This window comes from Larus michahellis, chromosome 1, assembly GCF_964199755.1.
Source record: "Larus michahellis chromosome 1, bLarMic1.1, whole genome shotgun sequence".
NCBI classification, from domain to species: Eukaryota; Metazoa; Chordata; class Aves; order Charadriiformes; family Laridae; genus Larus; species Larus michahellis.
Window position 1 is genome coordinate 51,257,106 of NC_133896.1, and position 27,271 is coordinate 51,284,376.

Consider the following 27,271-nt stretch of genomic DNA (forward strand, 5'->3'; position numbering starts at 1 on the left):
GTGGAGGGAGCACGCGCGGGGGCTGTTGGGACGGGCTGTTAAGTTGGATGCGGCGCGGAAAGTCGGGCCGCGAGAGAGGCGCTCATTGGCCGGGAGTGCGTGCGGACCCCGTAGAGAACTGGGAGCAGCAGGGTCCCAGCCAATCGCGGCGGCCGGCGCCGGGACCGATCCCTGAGGAGGCGTCGGGCCGGGAGGGGAAGGGGCTCGGGCTGGGCCCGCTGCCCGCTCTCACAGGTGGGCAACGGCGGCGGGGGCGATGAGCGACCCGGCGCCCCGCGGAGAGGGCGAGGAACGCGGTGGCGGCCGGTGGCGGGGCCCTGCCTTGGCGGGAGCGGCGCCGGGGCCGGGCGGTGGCGGCGCCCTGAGGCGCGGAGCGGCTCGTCCCCCGGCCTCCGGGGGCTGAAGGCGCGGAGCGGGGAGAGGAGCCCCGTGCGAGGCGAGGGGAACAGCGAGGGAGCGGGGAGCAGAACCCGCGGCTGATGCCTTGGGCAGCGGCCGGGCGAAGGCGGGTGTGGACCTTGAGTTTCCTGAGTAGTTTTGTCAGTGATATGCACCTCTCCCAGACATCCTCGTCTGTGAGAATTAGTGGCCTGAAGCCACGTAGAAACGTCCCGGAAACTTTTGGCTGCAAGGTAGTTGTGCTTTCAGCTGAAGGAAAGGCTTTACCGTTCGAGCCCTTGTTTGTTGCTAGTTTAGAATTACCCAGCTGAGAATAAACTGTACCAACCTGGCATCGGTTAGCTTGGCCTTCACTCTTAAAACGGTGTCGGTCAAAACAAATACTAGTATGTTATTGTTGGTGGTCTTTTTGTTTTTTTTAACGTTGTGTAAGCTGCGTTGAAAAGTGACTCGTCAGCCCTCGTATTCTACTGTTATAGCTTAAAGGATTTTCGTACGTCTCCCATAGGGTGGTGAGAATGAATGCTGAAGTGAGTCCTTTAGGTCCAAACTTCCAGCCTTCCCCTGCAACAGTCGGTTTGATTCTAGCTTGTATATCTCCATCTACTGGTGGGAAGCGAGCCTTTGAAATACTCACGGCTTCTTGTTAGGCAGCTGTAAAGTCTGTGGAGATATAAGCATCGTTTTAGTCTCTTGATACTATAGAGGGGGTGGCTTTTCCTTCGTGAGAAGGAAAGTATACACTTTCTGCAAGAATTCAAGTAACAAAAGTGTGGAGTGTCTGCTGCTTCCAGTAGTATCTTCATCTGAATGGTACTAATTGTGTTATCAAGAAAACAAATAATATAGATGAAATTATTTTTGACTTGTGAAGTTTTCTGGCTTATATTTTTACTTCTTATATATATGTATTTTAATTTATTTTTTTTTTTGCAAAAAACAGGTGCAGCCATGCAAGAAGGCATACGTTTTGCTTCATCAGGAGATGACGTTAAAATATGGGATTCCTCATCTCTAACTGTGTTGGAGCAGTTCAACCCACATACACCCACACATCCAGTCAGCTCACTATGTTGGGCCAGCAATAGTATCCTTTACAGTTTCAGCCATAGTTTTGTGAGCGTTCCGCAAAATTTTAGTGAATTTTTTTTATTGAAGTGTCTGCAAGTCACAGGTCTGATGCAGTTTTGGGGTTTTGCATAAAAATGTTTGTATGTAGTGTGAAAAAATTTTGTGGTTCTCTGTGTTGAAGTGATTTACAAAATCAACTCATGCTGGTAAATGCTTCTGAAGAAGTTTCTCTTCCTTTAGGAGGCTAACGCTTTTTTAATGATTGTGATATGCTTGGGTTGTCTACCAACTGTAAAGCTTACTCATTTGTTTCTTCAATAGTTGATTACAATATTCACTTTCAAGGCAGTGCTTCATTTACTGACAAGGTTGAACAAAGCAATTGCTAGTGTAGTAAAATTCTATACATAGTGTAGAGAGGAAAATTGTAATGACAGATTTTGTTTGTTTGTTTTCCTTGAGCAGTTTCTCATTGATTCTGATAGTCTTTGATAGTGTACACGTATCTCTTACTCAGTAGGCACTGGTTTGCTTTGTGCTGTCTGTAGCATTTGCAGAGGAAGCACAAATATTTTGGATGTGTAGAAAAACATTTGTAGGATGGTGGTGATCTATGCATGACAATGGATCTGGCCCATTTAGACCTTTCACCTCTCTCTTGGAAGCCTATTACAGGATACTGATATGAGGTGCCAGGTATTCGGTGAATATTATGAGACATTTCATGAAAGCAGCGCACTGTCAGGTGAATAGCTTGTATGGCTGTTACAGGAAAAGGCAGCCATGTCTGATCTTGATGTAAAGGAAAGACAGGATGTTGGCACATAACAGTTATGTCCTGCAAGTTCTGAATGTGTCTGTCTCTAAGTCTGCAAATAAGTGGATGTATGAGAAAAAAGTTAAAGCCATCAGAGCACAAATCAATGTGTTAGCTATGGAGCTTGCAGATAAATTGAAGCATAGGTATAATTATATATATAAAAATTGTATACATGTATGTGTTCTTTAGTAGACTGTAGCTATATACAGTCTGTCTTGTCATCTTCCACCTAGTCTCCCCTTCACCTGCTGAAACTGAAACAATGAAGTATCTTGCTGTATATGCTTTTGAACATTTGTTAATTTGTTAGGGGTAAAGCATTGATTTTGGTTATGTATAATTCTGTAAGCTAAAATGGTGCCTTAAAATAACGAAAGAAATAGCAAGCACTAATCTGCCTACCAGTTCTTTGGTGTTAAATCCAGCCAATTAACCTGTATTCTTAAATAAGCAAATATAAAATCACAATGGACATCAGCCTGTAGACGTACAGTATGTGGATCTAAATGATGGTGGGTGTGCAGAGGCAGTTTCCCTGCTCTGCAGTTCTATATTGATGGCTTTTCGTACTACTTTGAGGTACTTGGTGTCATAAAAGGTTCTTTTGGTGTGGTTTTTTTTTTTCCTTAGTACAGAGGGAGACAAATTAGCAAACATTCATTGTGCTCTAGAATCTATATGTTGAAGTAGTTTAACATTTGTCACAAACAGGACTGTTCTTGCAATCCATAGCATGCTAACAGCAACAGACATTTCTTTGAACTCTAGTGATAAATAGGCTCTTACTTGGGGGTGGTGGGGAAACAAAATTGTAGACTGGATAAGCAGCCTTAGCGGTAAAGAGATCTTAAATAATGTCTGCCAGATATTTCTCCTCTTCTCTCTGAAAGAAATTGCTCTGCCTTGTATTGGGAAGTAAGGGATGTAGTTAATGCAAGAGCTTCTTAATGAAAGCTTAGAAAATAGCCTTATGTTTCTATTTCTAGGTCCCTTCAAGGTACAGTACTTCAGACTGTTTAACCAATCTGCCTTCTGTTCAGTAAGGGAAACTTACCGTTGCTTTTATTAATCACTGGTACGATACAGTTATGGTCCATAACTTGTGACTAAGATAGATACCTGGCCACTGCGTCTGCTGCTGGTGATAAAATAGTTGTTTCAAGCTGTAAAAGCAAACCTGTTTCACTCTTTGAAATAGCTGAAGGGGTAAGTATGACTGATGCTTTTCCCTGGTTTTTTTTGTTTGTGTTTTTTTTCCCCCCACTCATGTACAGTTTGTGTCACACTTCTTGGGCATATTGGGATCAATTTAATTTTAGTATTGTTAGAGTTATGCCACATATGTTAAAACATTTCCTTTTGTATCGTTAAATACATGTAAAGAGGGAGGGGAATAGTGCTTCTAAAATAGTTCTACCAGTAAGAAAATACAAATGCAGTTATACTAGCGTCCACCGCTGAGAGCTTTCTGCTCGGGGAATGTGCCTGTTGAGCCTCAGTGTGATGGCCCGAGGCAGTCAGTGGTTCAAACTTGATCTAATGCATAGGCAACAGAACACAGCTCAAGTTTGAACTTCATTTTCCAACTGGCATTTTCATTGCCAGTATTGCATACACCTATGAATTGTACATTGAAAAACATAAGAGTCTATGTAAAGGTTGTTCTGGAGCGTACGTGCGCTAGGTTCTAGAAATATGTGAAATAGGAGAACTACTGCAATGGTTGGGTTTTTTTTTTCCCCCTGTTAAATGGAAGTGTGGCCCTATAAACTCTTCAGAAAGCTGGACTTGGTTTTAGAAGAGTCTCTTGACATGGTTACTTGAATGACTTGTTAGCGTTCTAAATCATTCTGATTATTCTCCTTGGATAGCTATTGTAATGCTAATTTGGACTGGAAATTTTCTGAGAAGTTGTTTGTACCGGGCTTGTAGGTTGCCGAAGCAAACACTTTCAAAGATGGAGTGTTTGTCCTGGAGATTTCACTAGATCTGATCTGTAACTAATGCAATCATTTCCAGTTTTACCATGTCAATAATTAGAGGGACTTGTTTTTTTCTTAATTCAAATCTGAGGAACTTAAAAGTGAATTTTCAACATGATAGAACTGAATAATAATTTGTCCTCGATGTAAGATTGACATTTTTTTCAAAAGCTGTACTTCAATGATTATTTTAAAAAGAATCACTTTACTGAATTACGAGTTTTGCTGCTATAATATTCTTTGTAATGTTTAGGGAATGTGAAGTACATGACTTAGGCAACTTTTTGATTTTCTTTTAAGGAGTTTTTTTCTAAACTTAGCATTTTCTTTTTAAAACTCAGTACCTGAATAGGAGTCTATGATTGCACTTTAGGGAGCTATAGTTTAAAGGGAAAGTGCATATTGAAGGAAAAGATGCTAAAAAAAATTGAAATGGGGAAAGGTAAACATTTGAGAGTTTATTAATTAATGTAGATTAAACACGTGTCCAAACTGGACTGGATTTTAAATGCCTTTTTATAGGAAATTACTTTAGTGTACTCATAGTTCCATCAGTCAGTGGGACTATTTGTGTTAGTGAAAATGAAAACACGCATCAATATGCTCTTAAGTAGATTTGAATAAGTCCCTTAATTATCTTTAACGTACTCTTTTAATTTTCTCCATCAGGCAAAACAGACATGTGTGAGCTTGAATTCTAGTTCCTCATATATTGTGAGTGGAGGCCTTGATAACACAGTTAATATATGGGATCTGAAATCCAGAAAAGTTTACCGTAGCCTTAAGGTAAGTTTGGAAGGAGGAAGAACTGTAGCTTTCATGACTTCCAGGTTTTGCTGCCAACAGTAAAAAATGTACTTTCTCTAAGTCCTGTATCTGTAGGATCAAGCTCACGGATAGGAGCTAGCACATGTGTGTGTCTTGTTCAAGTTTGTGTTCTTTATGTGCTGTAAATAGCAAATTTAATTTAACAAGCATACTTAACTTGATGTCTTCAGAGTACTATTCTATATTCTATAATAATCTATGTTTAAATTTTCAGAATAGGCTTCTTACTTTGCGAATTTGTATTGATGCTCTCTGAGGGGGGATTTTTTTCCAAGGGCAGCATTTCAGATAATTGCTGATTCTGATCTGTCAAACAAGAAAACGCTTTTGTATTTTTAGAATACTGTAGTAGAACTAATGTTATGCAAAACTGGGTTATGATTGTCTTTTAACTGATCCAGTATAAATTCTCTAAAACCTTGTTATGATGCACAAAACTTAGGATAGGCTGGTATATTTCCATGATGCCTTCAGTAGATGATTTGCCTTCATCTAGGACCGCTGTTAAAGAGGCTATAAAACCTTGGGTTTGATTTATTGTTTTTTTTCTTGGACTCCTAAAGTTACAGTTTGAACCAAAGCTAATAAGTAGTTAATACAATACTTTAAATATCTGTTTCTCCTTTTTTGGGCTAGAAGTACTTGATTGTCTTCCCCTATATATTCAGAAAAACACAATATCATCATTGCAAATGACTATACTGAAAAGCTATTTGGTAAATATATGTGTTAATACCAAAATGACAGAAGGGGAAGTTGGCAATAGTACATCAGATTAACAGAAAGTGTATTAAAATATCACTTGCTTCTGGAAGACTTTACTTTCAAAGTAACATTAATGACACCTGTGGGAGATATCTCTATGGTTGTCTTATTAAAATATTGTATATACTTACAGCATCATCTTTATTAATTTATTAAAGCAATCTGAAAACAACCAGACAGTTATTAAAATATAACGGCTGATCTTCAGTATGTTCTGCTGCTGTTTTCTGGGATATTCCGTAATAACTCTTAAATAATATTCTTAAATGTTACAGATGGTCAGAAAAAAACATCAAGCTGAAGTTTTTCTGCACGAGCACAGAATAGGAAGGAATATGGTTATCCTGAATGTCTTTAACCCTCTCCCTCTAACACCCCTTCCCCACAGGATCATAAAGATGAAGTCACGTGTGTTACATATAATTGGAATGATTGCTACATTGCTTCTGGATCATTGAGTGGTGAAATTATCCTACACAGTGTTACCACCAACTTATCGAGTACTCCCTTTGGTTATAGCAGCCGTCAGGTAGGCTATCTGTTCTAAGTTCCTTTCAGGTATGAAGCTGTAATTCACAGTGACTAGAAATGGAAAGTACCTAACAAGAGCTTTTAAATTTTGTTAATCTGTTTCCTTTTAATTTTTAAGAGTTCGCTTATGGAAAGGAAAAAACAGACCATTGTGTGTATTCTAGTCTTAAATAGTAGGTAACGTTGAAATACAGATTTCTCAAGTACCTTTACTTATATGCAGGTTACAGCACGTTTTACTTTGTAGACTCTGGTGCCTCAAGAACAAACTTCTACACATCTTAGAACTGAACAAAAAACAGTTGGCTTTACAAACCGAAGGAGGATTTGAGTGCACGACTCAATGTGTATTGTTGCAAAGAACAAAGATCATGTAGCCTGAGTTCTGACTTATCCAAAGTAATCAGATTTACAACTGAACAGAGGCATCCGTACAGTACGGGTGAATATAAGCCTGCATTTGCAAATAGTAAATTTATTTAATCTGGAGATTAAAATTGCACAGCTGCTCAAAGAGAAAAGCAATGAGATTTTACATTACCTATGGAGGTGTTTAGATAGGATTTTGGATAACTAATTTGAAGGAAAACTATGCAAAAGACAAACACAAAGCATGTGTGCTACTTGAGGGCCTTGGTAGGGTTTTCCACTGCACTTCCTTTTGGCAGATACAAAAGATACTGGAGAATTAGTGGGTACCGTTAGGGGAATTGCCTTGTTATAGGGGCATCTGCAGTAGTAAATGAGATGTGTTGTTCCATCAGAAGTTCCAGTGTGTGTTCTTAATGTAATACTCACATTAAGTCTTAGGCACAAGCAAGTGTTTCTGTTCTAGGCATTCTTTTATTTTCTTACTGAGTTATTTTTACTGAGGTAGAAGCTGCCTAGGGGATGCAGAACTGTTACTTTGGTCCTAAACCTGGCCTTTAACGTTGCAGGGAATATTGAAGTTATTATTTAGTCATTTTCTGTTACTGCAGCAGCTTTTTCAGTCCTAGATTGCAGATAGAGTGTGAAGTTAAATTTTTCTCCTGTCTAGCGTGAACAATATGACTTGATGAAGAATCTTACGACGTTATAACATCATGGGAATTGTGGTATACTTTCTTTTGAAATATCTCCATTAAATTCAGACTATCTCTGCTCTTAGGTGCTGCAGTGTCTTTGATCCATCACTGTAGTCTCATACTTATATTGAAGGAAAATTGTACTTCATATTTGGTTTGATCTTAAAAATCCATCTATGTAGTCAGTCCATTTTTTCTGATTTGATTGTTGTGATCTTATAAAAAGAAACGTGGCTGTGAGGCAGGAGCTACAGGGATATCCATGGCTGGATTACACAGACGAGGTGAATATCCAGAGTGCAGACTACGTTGCTAGTTAAATAAAAAATGAAAAAATTCTTATGAGGATGACTTATGTCAGCCTGTTTGATATATTCAACTCTTTCCACCAAAAAGTGATTAGGAATAGGAATAAGTGATGCAGTGAATAGCTATTTTGGCAGATGAAATCAAGAGGCCTACTGCAAAGCTGAGTGACCTTTAAGATGGATAAAGATATTTGAAGTGTTAAATCAAAGTAATTGCAAGCACAGAGCTACTGTTCACTTTCTAAAGGGTCTATAATATTTTCTAAAGGGGGGCAGTTATTTGATTGTAGCCTTAATTTAAAATGGACTGAGCTATAATTGTGTAATGGGATGTCTACTTGGATGTCCCAGTTTGTCAGTTTATCTTATATCCTAAAATTTATCTATGCTCCTTGTGCACTGTATGCAAAACCAGCTCAATTTTTGGTATTGGGTTTTAATTGCTACTTGTTGAGAATTGCAGGATTAATTGTGCAGTGAAGCAAATATCTGAAGACTTGTGTAATTCTGTTAAATTTAAGAAGCCTTTACTCGATTTATAGTTTAGGGGCCCAGCTTCTAAGAGCATGTTTGAATAGATACACAGTTTATTGTCCTGCTTGATCCTGGCACTAGCTGTCTGGCTTAGTAAGGGTCATCACTCCCTGGTAACCTTTTTTACAACTGGGGAATGTGAGGTCAAACTAACCTAATAAAATTTAGCTTGTCTCTGTTTGATTCGGCATGATGGAATGTAGTTTCCTTGCCAGTTAATTTCTGATATTGTATAGACTCTACAAGTAGTAGAATAGCCTAAGGTTGCAGTGCTTTCTGTGACTTTAAACAATTTTCTTTTCATATGAGTTTTGGGCTATATTCTATTAATTGATTTTGATTTAGAAACACCTTTGTGCTTTATTAGAGTTGAGTTCTTGCACAGAGTTGTTTGCAGATCCCATAATTTGTCTTTGCTGTTGGTATTCATTTAGACTACCAGATTCTTATCTACTTGCTGTTGTGAGGATGGATTAAGGTTTGTTTCAAAACATAATGTTTGTTCAAGTCTTCACTGCCTGGTGCTGTTCTCCTAGCAACAGGATTTAGCCTAGTTGTTTGAACAGCTGGCCGATTTGTAAAGAAGTGTGATGAGTTCTGGTCGCTCCATATAGTGAAATAGCTTTAAAAACTGAAGGCTATCAACTGTGTTTACATCTGCCTTCTCACTTACAAGGCTCTCTAAGGTATAAAGGAGATTAAGAAACTGTACTATCTTTAAATAAGGTAATCGATGATACTAGACTACTTCTGGTTTAGTTTTGGGCTTTTCACTTGTTTTCCAGCGGTGAAAAACCCTAAGCGTAAGAAGTCTTTCTTAGCAATGGACCAGCCACTTTCTGAAGTGAACTGTTCATTGTTTGGCTGTCTTACTGTGAAGCTCAAAGATAAAATGTACTTTTATTTTCTACAATCGCAGCTAAGGCAAAAAGATGTATATGGCTTTTTGTGCTACATTGAGTGTGGAAAATGTTCCAAGGAGGACTTAATTTTCTCTTTGTGTGTTCAGCACCTTGTGCTAAACATGTTTCTGGTAGTTCTGTGTGTGCAGAATTCCCAGAGATCATCAGGAGTTGTACTTATTAAGGTGTAGTGAAACTTGCCTTCATATTTGCTGCTTCTTTTTTTTTCCAGTCTTGGCAGGTTAGTTCCAACACATGACTCTTTCCAATAGTTCCTAATAATCTTGAAATGATTTTAGTGTTAGTAAGTAAAATAATTAGAAAATAGATGACCCCTTCCCACTTCTGTTCAGACATTTACTTAAGCATGTTTGAGTTTTGCTTAGTGAACAGCTATACTGACTTAAAATAAAGCAATCTTAAATATCCCCTTAGATCCAATTCAGACAAGATACTTAAGCTTGCCTAGCCAGATTTTTCCCAATGAATCATGTCCCACGCTTTTGCCATTTGATTTCTGGGGATGAAATTGTAATCTGTAAATGTTCTTGGGCTTCCTTTCAGAAAAGTACCGACGTTTAACTTGTCTCCCACATTCTTAGCTAATTTTTTTTCTTGTAACTAGTAAACCTCACTGTTAAACCATATGGGTTGTGTGCCCTTTTTAGGCTTGGGATTCATATTGCTGGCAGTACAATACAACTGTATTGGGGCTATTTTCACCTAGTCTGAGTTGGAGGCCCTAGTGTTCAAAATCCAAGTAACAGAACTCTTGTTTCTAAACCATAACTTAAGAAAAGGGACAAGAGATGATAAATGAAGTTCAGCTGCTTCAGGGAAAAAACTTGGCTAGGAGTGTACTGAAGTTCTGTGTGACTTTATCATGCCAAGCAAAAATCAACTTTTTTTTTTTTAAAAAAAACTGTTTGGTGAAGACTGTGACTACGTGTTAGTTTCTTGTCACTAAGATAGACAAAAACATTAAGAAGTACAAGAAATAAGATAAAGAAACATGTATTAAAGTCAAAAATAGTTGATAGACTCTGATCTAAAATAGTATGTGTGACAGCTCAAAAAAAGTTCACAGAATTAGGATTGGCAGAGTTACAGAGGGATTAGAAGTAGGGAAGAAGTCTGGTAAAGAGAAAAGAATGGAACTGAAAAAGTAGGCTCTTCTTAAATAACACTTAACATAAAAGGATACACAGTTAAACAATAATGCTAAATTCAGGGTAACATTTTCTCTGTGAACACGCAGTTGATCATGGTGATTTTTGATTTTTTTAACGTGCTCTTTGGCAATAAAATTAATCAGAGGGAGAAGGTTGGAAAAGTAACTTGAGAATTACAGCAGAAGGAATATTATAAAGGAGGTAAGTTTTGGTTTTAACTAATTGGAAGAGACTTGTGCCTAGATTATCCTGGATCTGTCTCCTGTGGTGGGTGGGGAGGAATTCCTTTTGCCTTCTTCAGAACTCCAGTATCAAGCACTTTCGTACATATGTTGTAGGACTAAATAGTTTAACTATCTGATCAAGTGTAATAATTCATCTCTTCCTGTACAAGGAGTCCCATTCTCTTGCAGCAGTGGGTCACAAAAAAGATACTTCTCTATGTATACTTGTCAGCTTTCATAGTGTCTGTTTGTGTGTTTTAACTTCACTCCAGTGGTCCCTGGATAGTGTGTTGTTTTTTTTGTTTGTCTTGTTATAAAATTCAGGTAGAGTTGAGTCAATATTTTAAAGACAGAATGCTACTTCATGAAGCCTATTCTTTTTCTAAAATACAGTTGCTAGTTGATTTATGGGTGGGGTGGGAAATGAGCAAAATGCAGCTATGACTTACTGTAAGTGATGTTGTTTGACCACCTGCCTCTTAAAACTTGATGCTTTCCCATATGAGGCTTGGTTGTCTGCTCTTTCTAACTGTGCTAAGCTTAAAGCTATATTTTTTCACCCAGATGTTTCTCAGATAGAGTTGATTGGTTTGTGTTTTTTAAAAACTTCAGATTAAGTGACTCACTTCTGGAATGAGTTTCTTTCATGCCTTCAGCTGTCTGGGCAAGACTTTGAAACTCAGACATGTAGCATATTGTCAGGGATGCCAATATGATGCATTTGACTGTCTCATGTAAAAGTGTGCACAAATTTAAGGGCCTCTGTTCCTTGAGTCTGATCTAGCAATTGCATTGTTGCAAGTGCAGCGTGCGGCTAAGCTAATTCAGTGAAAGTGGGTAGTGAATAGGAGCTTCCTCACACCTCCTTCATTGGCAACCTGAAATTAAACTGTTAAGCTGCTCTGAGGAAGCACCAGGACTTCAGTGAGAAACGGGAAACAGGTAACATGGGGAAGGTACATATATGAAAGAAAATGGAGAACTTGCCTTGGTCCTGTGAGATCAGAAGGAAAAAAGAAAAGGAAATGGGAGACTTGATAGGATAGCAAGGGCGGTTTGAGGAGAGCTGGGAGAGAGTAATCTTGGTGGGCAGGAGGACAGAGGAGGAAGAAAATGGAGCATGAGCAGATGCCAGGGCAGTAAGGAAAGCATTTGGAAGTGAATAATTGAGGGAACTGTGAGGGACGGGCATGTTTCTCATGTAGATCGTGTACATAATTGAGGCTGTTGTTCCCGAATCTCTCAATGTTTATTTCGTTAGTGTAAATAAACTGAAAAATGCTGATAAAAATGTCTCCATCGTGTCCAGTAGAGGGCTGTATTAATTATAAACAGTCATCTTCTGTCCTATTTGAATATGCAGTTGAGGGTGCCACTTCTTTGTCGAGCAATTACGTTTCCAGCAAGACATGCAATACAAGTGCTAGAAATTACATTGGAAGCATATAAACCAACACATATCTCCATTAAAATGAAGTTAGAGAGAAATAGGATAAAATCCAATACAGTGCATTGCGGTGTGGTCTATACTAGAATAATGTAATAGCTTTTTGAGAGCATTTTCAGACAAATAAAATGTATTGGCTCTCATCTGTCTGGACTTGAGTAAAGCACTTGATTCAGTGCCTTGTGAGAAAATACTAGAGAGGATAGAGGTTAGAAAGGAATTGAGGATGGGTGAGAAATTGGCTATAGGAAAGAATACAGTAGGTAATATTGAAAGAAAATATTTGTTTGGGTTATCAGTAGCTAATCTTGTTTAATATTTTTCAGTAATGGTTATGATATGAGAATTAGACCTATGATGAGGCTCAGTTGGAATGTATTGCCTGTAAGAGAGAGGATTGTGTCAGTATCCAAAAATGATTGAAATAATAGACATGGGAGCAACAATGACAGTATAGATATCAAGGTATTAGACTTAGGTCACAATTGAGGCTTTTCTTATTAGACTAGGATTTGAAAATTCCCAAGGGAAAGAAGGACTTGGGCTTCTTGATCATAAAATGGCATTGAGCAACCAAAACAGATTGGTTCACAAAAACGAAAATGCAATCTAGGATACGTCAGGATGAGTATTTACAGAGGAAGTATTACTACCTTTGCAAAGGCAGTAGCAAAATGCTTTGAGGATCATACAAGACTTTGGTTGTCTGTATTCAAGAAAGATTCAAACTGGGAGAGCTGCAAGGAGACTGTACTGAAAAACCAGTCTTAGGGGACTGAGTCTCACTTATTGTTTATAGCAAAATAAAGCCTGAAAGGTGGTGAGGTGGCTGTCTATTAAAACAGGGAAAAGCAGCAATGGGGAGTTAAGAAACAATTTAAGTGTAAGGGTGTTATTGTCACAGAATCACAGAATGATAGGGGTTGGAAGGGACCTCTGGAGATCATCTAGTCCAACCCCCCTGCCAGAGCAGGGTCACCTAGAGCAGGTTGCACAGGAATGCGTCCAGGTGGGTTTTGAATGTCTCCAGAGAAGGAGACTCCACCACCTCTCTGGGCAGCCTGTTCCAGTGCTCTGCCACCCTCAAAGTAAAGAAGTTCCTCCTCATGTTTAGGTGGAACTTCCTATGCTCGAGTTTGTGTCCATTACCTCCTGTCCTGTCCCTGGGCACCATTGAAAAGAGCCTGGCCCCATCCTCCTGACCCCCACCCTTTAAGTATTTATAAGTGTTGATGAGATCTCCCCTCAGTCGTCTTTTTTCCAGACTGAAGAGACCCAAATCCCTCAGCCTTTCTTCATAAGAGAGGTGTTCCAGTCCCCTCATCATCTTGGTAGCCCTTTGCTGCACCCTCTCCAGCAGTTCCCTGTCCTTCTTGAACCGTGGAGCCCAGAACTGGACACAGTACTCCAGGTGTGGCCTCACCAAGGCAGAGTAGAGGGGGAGGATGACCTCCCTCGACCTGCTGACCACACTCTTCTTGATGCACCCCAGGATGCCATGGGCCTTTTTGGCCACGAGGGCACATTGTTGGCTCATGGTCATGGTAGAAGTTATGTTGGAGGCATATAAACCAACACATATCACAGGAGTGAACTGGTGCAAATGGGTCATATAAAATAAAATTAATCTGGAAATTGAATATTGTAATTTAATATTAGAGCAGTGGGGTTCTGAAACATGCTCTGAAGCAATATGGTGGAAACAAGATACTTACTTGCTTCTGAGAGGCAAGTTAAGTTCCTGTAGTACGTGGTTCTGTGGTAACAAGGCCGCACGTGGTAAACTAGGCATGTTATCCTCTTCTGTGGTCCCAGGTCCCAGGGTGAAGCCTGTTCTTCTGCAGGACCTACGTACTTGCATGACTCCGGAGTCTTTTTGTCTTATGAAATTGGCTTATGTCCAAGTACTTCAAATCAGTGGAGGGGAATTAAGTTTAACATTCTTGGCAGGAGACCAATCAATGAAACAATGTACCTTTTCACACGCTTTTAACTTCTTTATTTTTAGATGTGGTGTGTTGTATGGGGTTTTTTTGTTGGTGTGTTTTTTAGCGTGTATGATGGCGTGATAGTTGCTGAAAAATCAAGAAACTTTTCTAGAAGTTTTCTTTTTTTTCCTTTTTTTTAATTAGCTCATGGTACGCAGACACACACAAAAAATCTGCCCCCTGACAGCAAAAATGGCATTGTAATGCAAAATGAATGTGGTGGGTGTGGTTTTTTTTTTTACTTTTTATTTTTTAGAGTGGCCAGCCTTAGTAGACTACTATAACTTAATGTAACATTTGTATTCCTAATGTGTTTGTGTGTTTGCAAAATAACTAAATGTGATGTTTAATAGTGGTATTATAATTCATTTTTTATGTCTGTTTTACAGCCTATTCGACACTTGAAATATTCATCCTTTAAGAAATCCTTGCTGGGCAGTGTTTCTGACAGTGGTGGTGTAACGCTGTGGGATGTAAATAGCCAGAGCCCATATCATAATTTTGAAAATACTCATAAAGCACCAGCTTCAGAAATCTGCTTTTCTCCAGTCAATAAGCTGCTGCTTGTAACTGTAGGTTTGGATAAAAGAATTATTCTCTATGACACTTCAAGTAAAAAGTGAGTATATTTAAAAACCTTTGATTTTATAGGATCCTTATTTGGCTCTTATAAACTGAAAAACCATGCCTAACTGTGACGTGAAATACTTAATTTAGACCCCACTCAGAATGGTTGAAGTGGTTGGCATATCGCTACTGAAGAATGTCCCATAGTCCATTTTGCCTTTTTATTTAAAAAAAAAAAACAAACAAAAAAACCCACCCAAACAATCAAAAAAAACTCCAAGGTATGTGGGTTCTAACTGAGGTGCTATGTGTGAGTGACTGCTCCCAAGTGCTCGTGTACGGGCTTTTCTTGTCGATACAGAACAGTTAACTTCTGTGAGGGGCAGTACAGCCCGTGAGGACCTGCAGCCACCTGAGCTCAGCTTGCCTGCTTTTCTAGTTCAAGATACAAGACGTAACTGTGGTGCACAGAGTTGCTGAGATAGTGAGCCTTAAATATGGGAGAGCATCCGTTGAAAAAGCAGCAAATACAGGATGATGTACATAGGTGATGGGGCTGTGTAGTAAGAGGGGATGATGGCAAGTGGTTTCATGGGTCTGTGGTTCTAGTGTGGGTGTGCTTTCACTCTAGCTGAATAGAAGTCTGGCTCTAGCTTGGAGGGGTTTAGTAGAAGGATGCAAACTAGGACCTCAAGTTCTTCCTAGAGTTATGGGAAGGTTAGAGTCGATAGGCTTGGGAAGCTAGGGGATGTATGTAGTTTGATTGCTGCTGGAAATGGTGATATCAGTAAATAATGTTGGTGTCAGAACTGCTGTTATGAAGGCAATTTGATCCTGTCCTGGTGAAATCTTTTGGGGCATATGCAACCTTTAATTTGTTAAGCATGAACACTTAGTATAAATGCAATCCACTGTTCTGTAAGATATTTCACTGAATTTACTTGGCACTGGAGAAGTGGAACTACTGCCCTGTAGCTGAATTATGAAAGCTTTTATACTTTTTTTTTTTTTAGATAAACTGTTTCAAAAAGTCTAACTTTTGAACTCTAAAAGCTTCTCTATCCTGTCCTTCCTCCTGTTTGAAGGTTGCTGACAACAATAGTAGCTGATTTTCCTCTCACAACAGTAGACTTCATGCCTGATGGTACTACTTTGGCTATAGGATGTTCCCGGGGAAAAATCTGCCAGTATGACTTAAGACAACTGACATCACCAGTGAAAACAGTTATTGCTCACAAAGGCTGTGTGAAATGCATACGTCTTCAGTTCAGTAGCACTTTTTCCAAGGTAAAAAAAACAAACAAACCACCTTTCCTTTTTATTGCTCAACAGGCAGACTAATGAAAGCAAAGCATAAATTTAAGTTCTAAAAAAAGTTTAAAAAAAAGTTAGCATTCAGTTTCTAAGCACTATAGATGCCAATGCAGAAATTGTAAACTGCTCAGTCTTAAGTGCCGTTTTAAGGGGGTTTTAATGTGGAATTGTCCCCATTTGTAGCCTCAGTGTAGAAATGAAAATTTCGTGGTGTGAATCTGCTGCCATTACAGATCAGTTTGTAGCATTTTAGATTCATTTGTAGGGAGTAGCGGAGAAGTCTGTAATGGCCCCTCTGCTTAGGGTGAAGACGCATAGCTGCCCGTCTTAAGGTATTTTGCATGGCCTTTTGCAGGCACATGTAGATGGTGAAGTTGATTAAATAATAAAGAAGGCTTAAGAGATTCTTCCAAGAATTAATTAGGCTCTGCTCTATCCAGAAACCCCACACATCCATTCAGTGGACACAGAGAGAACCTTTGAAGCGGATTCTTCACCAGTCTGAGACTTTCCTCCTCTTCCAGCATACTTGCTGCTGGTAGTTGACTATTCCTTTACAACTTGGAGTCTCTAATAATGTAATCTCTTATTTTTCCCATGCCTAAGCCTAGGATCAAAATTGGCTCCTGCCAGGTCACTCCAGTGTTACCTTATGTTCTGTTGCTATTCTTTTGCAGGTCCATGCAGTATTCATATAATAATACAGATGTTTCTCATGTTCTTTGAAGTTACATTTTTTTATATTTTTAAAGGCATATCTCCTAGGCAACTTTACATATCTCCTTTGCAACTTGAACTGAACTTTTTTTTTAGTGTTTTGAGGCAGAAAGAATATTGGCTTATATTTTTACTCTTAGCTGAAGGAATTATAACATCTCTTTGTTCTATTTTCATCTTCAGTCTAACCTTACGGCTTCTTCAAATAAACCTGTATCCAAAAGAGTAGAAGTCAAATCTGGTAGTAATCCTGGAGGATTTCAAAATACTGGCATCAAAAACGTTGCCTCTCAAGCATCAGCAACAGTTTCATCTCATTTGACATTGCCAAATGAGAATAAAGGAGGAGAGGTTCTTCAGGAGAAAACAGGTAGTGTATTCTTCCTACTCTTATAATTATATTTAGCATAACATAGAAGATGAAAGGAATATTTCATGCCTTGAGAATTACAGTATAAAAACTTCACTGAGAGAAGGGCATTTGTTTGGAAGACCTGTGTGTATGTGCATGCACATCTGCACATTCTTAGCCCTCCCCTACTGCATTAGACATACTGTGAGACTGTGGGAAGTGAATTGGGTCCTACTCCAAGCTTTAGACGTGTGGAGTCTAAAATTCTAGACTTGAAGTAAAAGTATGTATTTAAACTTTAAAGGAGAAAACTCTATGGTGATATTGTGGGGTTCTCTCTTGCGGTCTGTAGACTTCCTATAGATTATCCTTATGTACACAATATATTTTCTGACGCGATGTCTGTATGGAATGCACAGCTCATGGTTTGTAATTCCGTTAATAAACAGGAGTAACAGACCTCATCTAAAAAAACCAACCAAACAAAACACAGGAGAAAAACCCACAACCTAGTCTAAAAATCAAAGTGAGAACTGAACTGTATTTTTGTGAGGCATGATTCCAATATCACATGGTAGGAAAGATGTTAAATATAGTTGCAAGTATGATTAGTTGTATAACTGTACTTGCTATTTATGCTTCTGAAATTAACAAGTTCTTTTTAAGAATTCTGAGCATTATTCTAAAATTCTGCCACTGTGTGAAATGTACTCTTAAAATTTTATTTAATTCAAGAGTTCTGAAAAGTTCTGAAAATATAGTCAAATCAATGACACTGTTAGTTTGATTCTTGGAAAAAATCCTCAAGCCGTTTTAATGCAACAGCACTTTTTCCCTCCCTTTTTAAATAAGGAGAAACACATTTAGCAACAGTAATTAGGCAATAAGCCACTGCAGTCTATAGGGATGTGCATTAATGACCTCCCTTGGGTAGGCAGTGAAGTATGAGGTGAAGTAGAATGCTTCCTATGTATGCAAGAAGTATTGCTAATCAACATTACTGAATGGTGTGGAAAATTTTATTTCAGTTAAAATATATGATTTATTATCTTTATTTGAATATGTAATGGCTGTTACCCCTTAAACAGGATCATGCATAATAAATAAATGTTTTAAGAAAATGAAGGCTTGCCAAGTAAAACAAATATTTTTCATTAAACTGAGTGTTCACTTTAGAAGTAAACACCTTTGTATACTTCAGAAGATACGGTCTTTAAACTTATAAATGGGAATGGATGAGAGATCACAAACTTCATATGTTCTGTGAAAACTCTTCTAGACTCTGATTATGGGGTTTAGCTTTGCAGAAATAAGAGGCATTCAGTAAAGTGATCTGGTTGATAGCATATTTAAAACAAGAAAACACCTGTTTGTACAGTTTATAAATGGACTGGCGCTTTTTGTCACATGTATTTTAAAGTACAAAAGTATAAATGAAGGCAGAATGTGATGAGAAGTTTGGATGTACTTTGAGCTGCCTTCCCATAAACTCCTATTTAACAGCCGTCCTTTGGTTTAGGTACTTGCTACACTTAGATTACTGGGAATGGGTAAAAATATACAAAAGGCATTTTGACCTGTTATGCTTCTTCCATGTAGATCCTCTGTAAATTCTGGCACAGGTTGATACTGCACTTCTAGCTTGACTCAGTACGCCCAGTATTTACTTAATGGACAAGCAAGTGCAGACCTATGTATGTGTCACAACTGACACATCTGAAGGAATGGAAAATGCGATATATTAATACATTTAAAAGTGAAATCTTAAACCTGACTCAAGTTCCAGTTGATGTAAATACTTGGGCGTAATTAATTGTAGTCATCCACACAGTCACATTTGGATCACTTGAAGTAATCCCACACAGAGAAGTAGTTACAGGTTTTACGAACAGTGATTTGGTTTTTTGTTGTGTTGTGTTTTTTTTTTTTTAATTAAAGTAGGTACAAAGTAAAGCTTTTGTATCTACAGGTGACTTATTTGTAGGAGACTTATTTATGTATTGCACAGCACTAATGCTCTTTGCCTAGATCTTAACTTATTAAAAAAAAAACCAAACCATAGGCACTTTCAGAGTAGGAGCTCAGTGAGGGAAGAACTGCAGCATGCTTACAGTCCTGATCTGGTTTTCGAACATACTAAACTGTGAAAGTTATTTAGGTGGTTATCTTAGCGGTTCAGTTCACTTCTCCATGTATTCCTCATCTGAAAACTGTAGTTCTAATAACTACTGGGGTTTTTTTTGGTCTTGAGATACACTTTCATTCTTCAGACAACTGCACCTGTTACCATGCATATGAAAGCTAACTTTTTTCCCCCAGATTGGGTCAGGGATGGGGCTTGAGGGTGGAACAAGTTTCTTTTGTCTGCAGCTGTAACCCCACTCTGATTTCCTAATCTTAGAAATAAGCAGGGAATATCCTAACATCAGGTAAGCTTTAAAATAAATGTTTCATAGAATTTCCCTTAGAATGCTTAATGGCCCCAGTGAAGCACATTTATCTTCTTGCAGAATAGATTTACATTTCGATTATCTGAATGTGGTTACCTTCTTTGCAGAAGGCACATTCACTGTTTTTCATTTCCTCTGATACACCATAAATTTGCTGCATCCATCATGTAGATATATCTGAAAATTAGTGCATTCTCCAGTTTGTCAACCCTTTTTAAAAAGAGGAAACAAATCCAACGGTATCTTAATTTTGTTAATAGGCATCTTAGCTTTTAGTTATATTCACCTGCACTGACAGCCCAAATAAGGAAGTTAAAGTTGACTTTCTACCTGGGATCTGTAGAAAGTTCTAAAGTGCTTTCTACACCTACCAGGCATCATGCTTACTGTGACATTGTTTGGGGATAATGTGTGTTATTTTTGGAAAATGTCAATTACTAACTGAATGTTATTGTCCCTTTAAAGGCTTTCCCCATAGTTGCAGCTTGGATGTGATTCCATCTAAAGAAACAGATCATGGGAAAAAAACTGATTTAAAGAATTTTGATGATTTGGGTCGAAATAGTTTAGGAGATGTGTTTTCTCCAGTCAGAGATGGTAAGTTGCTAATACTAAAATTTGTAAAGCATCATTCATCTACGTATAGCACAACTTGTTGACATTTGTGCGTTACTGACCACTGTACCTACTTGGTATTTTAATTTGTCTTTGATTACGAACTCAATGCAATGATATGAATATTGATGTAGATTTCATTTAATAAACACTAATTTGTCTATGCTCTGATACTTTGTAGATCTTATTGGAAGTAAACTGAATGAAGATCCTCAAGGAAAAGGAGACGGTAAACATACTTTCAATATATTCTTTGTCAGTGGTAGGCCTTTGGAGGCCTGTGCTAGTTCTTGCATGCTACTTTTGTTGTATGATGAAAGCAGATGCTGAAACAAATGAACTTTTCTGGAAATTGTCTAACGCGTTGAGGTGCTAAGACACAACATGGTAATGGGAACTCCAAAAGTATGGGCCTAAAGTGATTTTGTTTTTCCTTTATGCGATTTATAGTGATATATGGAGGTTTTTCATGCTTTATTACTTTCATAAGGACAGTGACAGTGTAAGTTGGATTTAAGGACTTAGTTTTTTGTGGGGTGCATTTTTGGGTGATTTTCTTGGGATTACTTGTCCTGTGTGGGTGTGCGGGCATTTTACTTGTGGGTTTGATTTGGTGTGTGTGTGTTTCTTTTTTGGCCTATGTGTTTCACCCTTCCCTCTTCCTTTTTAGGTCTGGATTTTCAGTCCTACCTTTTGGGTTTAGATTTTCTCCCACAGCTCACCAATGCTTTACCAATAAAAAGAAACCCAGTGGGCAGTAGCGTGCAAGGGATACGGTCTAGCCCATTACATGCACTTGTGGGATCTCCAGTTAAAGAAGAGGAGGAACATCTAGAGACTGACACTAAGAAAATAAATCTTGGAAAACAAGAATCTAAAGAAGTCTTAAAGCAGGTATACTATACTAATTCTTGCTTTGAGTGATCATTTTAGAATCTTGATAGGATACTACTACTTGAAGGAAAAATCCTTGATGTCATCCTAGCTAATCTTATTTTACAGCTCTGTTCACACTATTGACACAAATCTGTAAAATGTTTTTCAGTTTAAGTGTGTTGACCTTCAGTAATGCAAGAAAAATGTATGTTTCTCTTTATATAAGCTCAGGTTATAAAAGTTCACATGAAACAAAACTGGGCTAGCTTGAAGAATATCTTTATTTTTCTAGAAAATCAAGAATGATCATTAGTTGGTTGCACCAGTATGATTGCTTATCATTTATTAGGTTAATTCCACGCTCTCTTCTTTTCCTATTCTTGATCTCCCTCCTCTTCCTCCTTGAGCTATCTTTGATATGCTTCTGCTGAGACCTTGGCTCCTTTTGTATTGCTTTTGAGAAGTCTGAGTTTGCTAGGAATGATGTTTATAACTTTGCCACAAAATGTTTGATGCGAAAATTAAGAGGCCTCTGCCTTTTGCACTCCTTTCTGTGTGTGCGCACTTGAGGCAATTTTGGCTATTTTAGCAATCAATGTCTTGCTAGAAAATGAAAAACAGATTTGTGAGCAGATTCCTGAAACCAAAAATGCTTGACAGTGCATTCCTGCTGAAAACTTGGTCTTCAAGTGTAATTAAGTAGAGTTCGTCTTTTTTTTTTTTTAATTATTATTCTTATTCTTATTGTCAGCTTTCAAAATCGAGCTCATCAAGTGCAGAATCCATAACTTTAAGTCCTCCACCATCATCCACTGCTGTAAAGGCTACTGATACAAATGAGAGACTAGTGAAGAATATTCAGGTGCATCCTGCATATGATTTGCCAGTAAATGGTACTACCTCAATAAGTAAGTTGATCATTTTGGCCCAGTTTTAGGCGTGGTTGACTGCAAACTTATGTGAAACCTGGTAAAATAGCCTTAGCCTTATAAAAAAACATACAATCCTGATTCTTCTGTAAATCTAGTTAGCCCTCCTCGAACGTATTTATTTGCCTCTGAAAAAGCTTATTCTAAATCAAGACTTCTTTAACTAGGTAATATTTGAGAAAAAATATTGACAAGCATCAAGAGAAATAAAAAAACCCCACCTTCTTGTACTCCATTATGCTGATTTTTTAAAAATTAATTCTTATTTATGTATTTAATTTTATTTGTAAAGGTCCAAAGATAACATCCCCTGTCACTGCTGGAGTTGCCAGTTCATTGTCAGAAAAAATAGTAGAAACCATTGGGAGCAGCAGACCAAATGCACCTCTGACATCAATCCAAATAAACTTCATTCAGAATATGATACAAGAAACAATGGATGACTTCAGGTACTGGTATTCATGCAGAAGACTTTTGTTTTCAATGACATGTTTTACTTAATAAGATGTTTTAGCATCTGCTTTAACATACTTCCCAATATTTAACATGTTCCTCCATATAAACACATATATAGCCCTAATCATGGAAATTTAGGTATGAAACTTTATTTATTTTGGATAGCTCCGATGCCTAATTACACTGATGTCTCTGAGGGTTTTTAATGCATGTTGCTAACATGTTTTCAGAATGAGTGCTTGAATACTTCTTGGATGGTAAATTCATCTGCATAATGAGGTCCGTACTGCTTTCATGAAGCCTTATGCTGATTTCTTTCCCTCCCTGCTCATGTCTTGTCCCAGCAGGGGAAAATTCTCTTAAAGTTGACATTTTGGAGAGTTTGATCTAGATGGTTGACTTGTATTGGCTTTGATTGTTGTTAGCTTGGTATGTATAAGGCAAAATACTGTGTGTATTTCTACTGGTGCAGCTTGTCATTAAAATAATGTCTGTTCTGTAAGTGATGGCTGGTGTCAGATTATTTTGTGTTTGTGGATACCTAACTAACATTCTACTTGTCATGAAAGAAGTTGAGAAAGAGAAGCTGAGAAAGAAGTTGAGAGGAGAGTTGTATCTAGGGGTTCGCTTCCCAGACCATGTTTAAGATGAAGTAGGTTGACTGACGTGGTGGAGCGGAAAAGACCAGGAGAAGTATTGCTGTCTTGATGACAAAAAGCAATGCAAAACTAGATTAGCAGTAGGTCCGTGTGCTATGCCTGTTCTGTATCTGCCAACAGAAAAATACATTGAATGTTATTAAATGTCTTTAAATAAGGATATAGTATAGAAAAACTCCCTTGGGATTTTTTGGCAATAATCACGCATCTGATTAAACAATGTAACTTTCACATGATTTAAATCGCAGTCTATGGATTGCAGATGTTTTTTCTTTAAAGTCTGTGTTTAGGCATCCCATTGTTGGAAGGTATGCTCGTCAGTCTTGTACTCCCAGTATCTGAGGTCAGGAGCCTCAGAGATTGTGTTTCTTTTCTGACCTATACTTCCTGGAGTGACTGGAAGGCTCTACTGGCCCTTTTCCCAGTTGTAAATTGTGGATACATTAAAACCAAATGTAAAAGATTGTTTGTACTCAGGTCAGTAAGAGGGAAGGGAGCCATTGCAAGTTTCTCATTGATAACTGCTTTCACGCTCTGGAATCTGAGGAAAGGATTTTTATCACTCTTGCCTGAAATCCATTTCTCTTCAGGTAATGGGGGGAAAAAACAAGGACCTTAGAAAAGGGTCAGGAGGAATATATAACTCATGTGATTCCAAAAAGCCGCTTGTTTCTTGAACTTCCTGTCTTTGGGAGATGACCTACATCTTTGAGTTTCTAAGCTGCCAGCTGGCATCTATGCTAGATACCATTGAAGACTGTTTGCTTTTAATAGGAGGTCTGAAGCACAATAACCTGTGGAAATAAACCGTGAAGAATATATTCCCTTTGGGTTTGCTATGTGTTTTAGGAAAGGAGAATGGAATAAGATCTCTGTGTGTCTACTTAAGACTTTCTCGGGCCGTTGGTATCTGTAGCACAGTATTTGGCCTCAGACGATTGCACTGTGATGTGCTGTTGAGGAAGAGCGTATGAGCTTGCCTGCTTTTTTGTGAGCTGTTCTCCTTGTTCTTCCTTAGCATCTGGAACACTGGTGTAGTGTTCAGAGGGTATTTCCAAGCTTGGTTCTTATAGTGTGGAATAGTTGCCCATGAATTGACAAATTCATGTCAATTCATGGACAATGCTGCCACTACTTCTTATGTAGATTAACCTGGAGCGTTCTGTGGGCTCGAGGATCATGTATCATTTATCACTGTTGATGTTTTGGGCCCTCTTACAAAAGAGTGCTGAAAGGGATGTACCGAAAAGATGTATCTTCAGGTATAGATAAATATCTTTCTCTGCAATACTTGTGATTGAGGGATTGAAAATTAACTTTGAATGGTAAAAATGAGAGCAGCGAAAAAAATATGTTGATACCGCCACGTACATTTCTATATTTCTAAACAGAAAAGATCCTAAGTCTTTCATAAACTGAAAAAATGGTAATTATGAAAGTCAATGTCATAACAAAATAAGCAGTAGAGGAGTACATTTCATGGCTTAAAGGTTTTTAGACCCATGTTTCACAGTGTTATGAAGGTGAGGAAGTGTGGGGTTCTGGGTGCTGAGGATTGGAGAGAATTACTGCTTTCTAAATAAAACTAAGCATTGTCCTTTTGAAATTCTTCCCCCAGAGAAGCGTGTCATCGAGATATTGTGAATTTGCAAGTGGAGATGATCAAGCAGTTCCATATGCAGTTGGTATGTACACAGAGCATGGTGGGAAGTATATTCAGTTTTCATTTTGAGTAATACCAAGGCGTGCCAACTTCTCTCAAAACAAAATCAATTTTGCTTACTAAGAGCAAGAAAGGGAGGATTAGATGTGAAGGAGGGGGAAACTATGAATTGGAATCTGTTAAACTGGTTTATGATTGATAAATAAATGGGTAGGTATCATGAATTCCATATTTCAGGAGTTATAAAAAGAGAAAAGGAAAACAAATTCAGCTGTCCTTTGGAAAGGACCGAGAAAGAGCTGGGGTAAGGAGGAGATAGATGGAGTTCAAATAGAAAGCTTCACTTATAGGTACTGCATCCATGCTGAACTGTGTTCTGTGTTCTTTAAGTTAATCTTTTTATGAATCTTTGTTCTTTTGATCTGCATTAAAAAGACCTTGTCTTGGTACTGAACACTTTAATGGAACCTGCATTAGTAGAGTCTCATCCTGAAGTAGTGCAATATATCCTTTGATAAAATATTCACTAATGTATTAATGATCAAAATACTGTATGTCAGCATAAAAAAAATTCTTACTGTTCTTATCAAAAGTTTCTAAAACCAGTATTATCTAGGTTCTTTAATTTTCAAAAGGGATATGAGAATTGATAGTCTGAAACTGGAATAATTAACTTTATAGCTGCTGATTGGAGCTTTTTTCTTTTCTCTAGAATGAAATGCACGCTTTACTTGAAAGGTATTCTGTAAATGAAAGCTTAGTAGCTGAAATTGAGAGACTGCGAGAGGAAAACAAAAGACTGAGGACTCACTTCTGAAGGATTTACACTGCTAATTTTATTAGCATGAACTCACTACAGGTGGTGTGTTGTTTATGACAGATCATCCATCATCCCTGAAGTATTGTATGAAGACCTGCTATTATTTTGAAAGGGAATCTTTTCTTCTAAATAAATGGTGTAAGATACTATGTGTAATTTTAAGATTTTTAACAGATAAACACTGTATAAAGAACGTTTGCATACTCATGCTAACCACCTTGAAATACATCCTTCTAACAGAAAAACTAAAAGGATTAGTACATTATCAGAGTTTTAGCAATATGTGAAGTGCCTTTTTATAACAAAATCAAAACAGGACAGATGCCTTTTCTGTAAGAGTTTTTTGATATACCTACTTTTCTATCAGCTTCTTTATTTTACTGCGATCAGACACAATCACTGTAGGTTGCCTTTCAGATACTTTTCTTGGTGAAAAAGAGGAGCGAGAAAGCTCATCTGCGTGACATGGAGCCTTGTTTATAAGGAGCTGGAAAGTACTGTATTCAGTTAACTTTATTCAGCTGGTAACTCTGCTAGCCTGAGTAAAACTAGAGCTTGAAAATATTGACAACATCAGTGCCGTGATCTTTCTTATTATATTCGTAAATCTGAAATTTGTCTGCTATGAACTCTGATGTTGCAAATCCTACTTCAACTGCACAGTGAGATTTTTCTTACAACTTTAGCTATGAAACTAGAATGCTTTTTATTTACATGTATTTGAATATTGTCACAGCTTGTCCAATTTGAATGCAACTTTAGACTTCAAAATGTAAGTATACTCCGCCATTAATAATATAGCATTGGGTAAATGCCATCTTTCAGTCTTTGACTCAAGCATCTGCGCCCCCCCTTCCTTTTTATTCATAGTGGACAACACTTTGTATTGAGCAGTTGTGTTTTAGTTTTGAACCTTGTCGGCTTAGCATTATTGTAGCCTTTTTCAGAGAGCTCCAAACCAAATCTAACTACTCTCTTAGTTGTACAATTAACATTACACACATTAAAGAAAAATCATTACTTCAGTAGCATAACGGTATCATACTTGTGTGTGAACACTTCTGAAATGAAGCTCAGTATGAAGCCCTGACTCTACTGAAGTTCGTGGGAGGCCTGGCTTGGATTTATCTGTGCCAAGAGATTACATTAAATTAAAACTTCAATTTAAATTAATTTAAAAATTAAATTAAATACAAATTTCTCTGAAAGACTTCTACAAGTGTCTCTTGCTATTTAAATTGTTCTGGAGGCTTCTTAATTTTCCCACTAATATTTTGTTGTTTCTTTTCACATGATCATTAGAACTCAAATAAGGTAAGTCTAAGAACATGGTGAGTTAATTAGTTACAACATCTAGTGTTTAAATCCATGATGGCACTCTTCTACTAAATGAGAAAGCCATAATATATAGTGTAACTTATTTTTATATGTTGTAAAACTAAAAAAAAAAAAATCCCCTATCTATACCTTTTCACTATCTAACTTTTTTTAAAAAAAGAGACCTTTTTTCATGTCAGTTAATGATGACAATCTTGTAGCAAAGTGAGTGTGTTCAAGTAGTCTTTAATATTAGGGACAGGACTTTAAATGTCTGCAGTTCTACTGCTTTAATAAGCTTTGAAAAATATTTCTATATGACACATAACTTCATGGTAAAAGGAAGCAAAGTAAGTTAAACTTTTCTTTTTTTCAGTAACTTAACACACAGTGTAGAGAACTCTTTTTTATAAGTTCCTAGGATGTATAAGCTTGACACTGACCACACAGTTTGTGAAGACGATCGTAGTTCAAGATAGCAAAAATATCTTGCAGTTC

At 37.8% G+C, this 27,271-nt stretch overlaps 1 protein-coding gene across 1 annotated transcript; it reads left to right on the forward strand.

The window, feature by feature from the left end:
• NEDD1 (NEDD1 gamma-tubulin ring complex targeting factor) lies at positions 1-26,890 on the forward strand. The gene is made up of 15 exons (XM_074575565.1): positions 1-234; positions 1,343-1,486; positions 3,402-3,496; positions 4,942-5,058; positions 6,254-6,394; positions 14,428-14,657; positions 15,691-15,892; positions 16,820-17,006; positions 19,904-20,035; positions 20,235-20,282; positions 20,724-20,947; positions 21,681-21,837; positions 22,151-22,307; positions 24,592-24,658; positions 25,349-26,890. Exons 1-15 carry the CDS (start codon positions 48-50, stop codon positions 25,451-25,453), a joined length of 2,193 nt encoding a protein of 730 aa, XP_074431666.1. The 5' UTR covers positions 1-47; the 3' UTR covers positions 25,454-26,890.
• Positions 26,891-27,271: the final 381 nt, after the last annotated feature.

Coding starts and splice junctions, on each gene's coding strand:
- NEDD1 (XM_074575565.1), top strand. CDS start 48: ATGCGGCGCGGAAAGTCGGGCCGCGAGAGAGGCGCTCATTGGCCGGGA. Junction 20,283..20,723: donor TCCTCAAGGAAAAGGAGACG/GTAAACATACTT, acceptor CTTCCTTTTTAG/GTCTGGATTTTCAGTCCTAC. Junction 21,838..22,150: donor AAATGGTACTACCTCAATAA/GTAAGTTGATCA, acceptor TTATTTGTAAAG/GTCCAAAGATAACATCCCCT.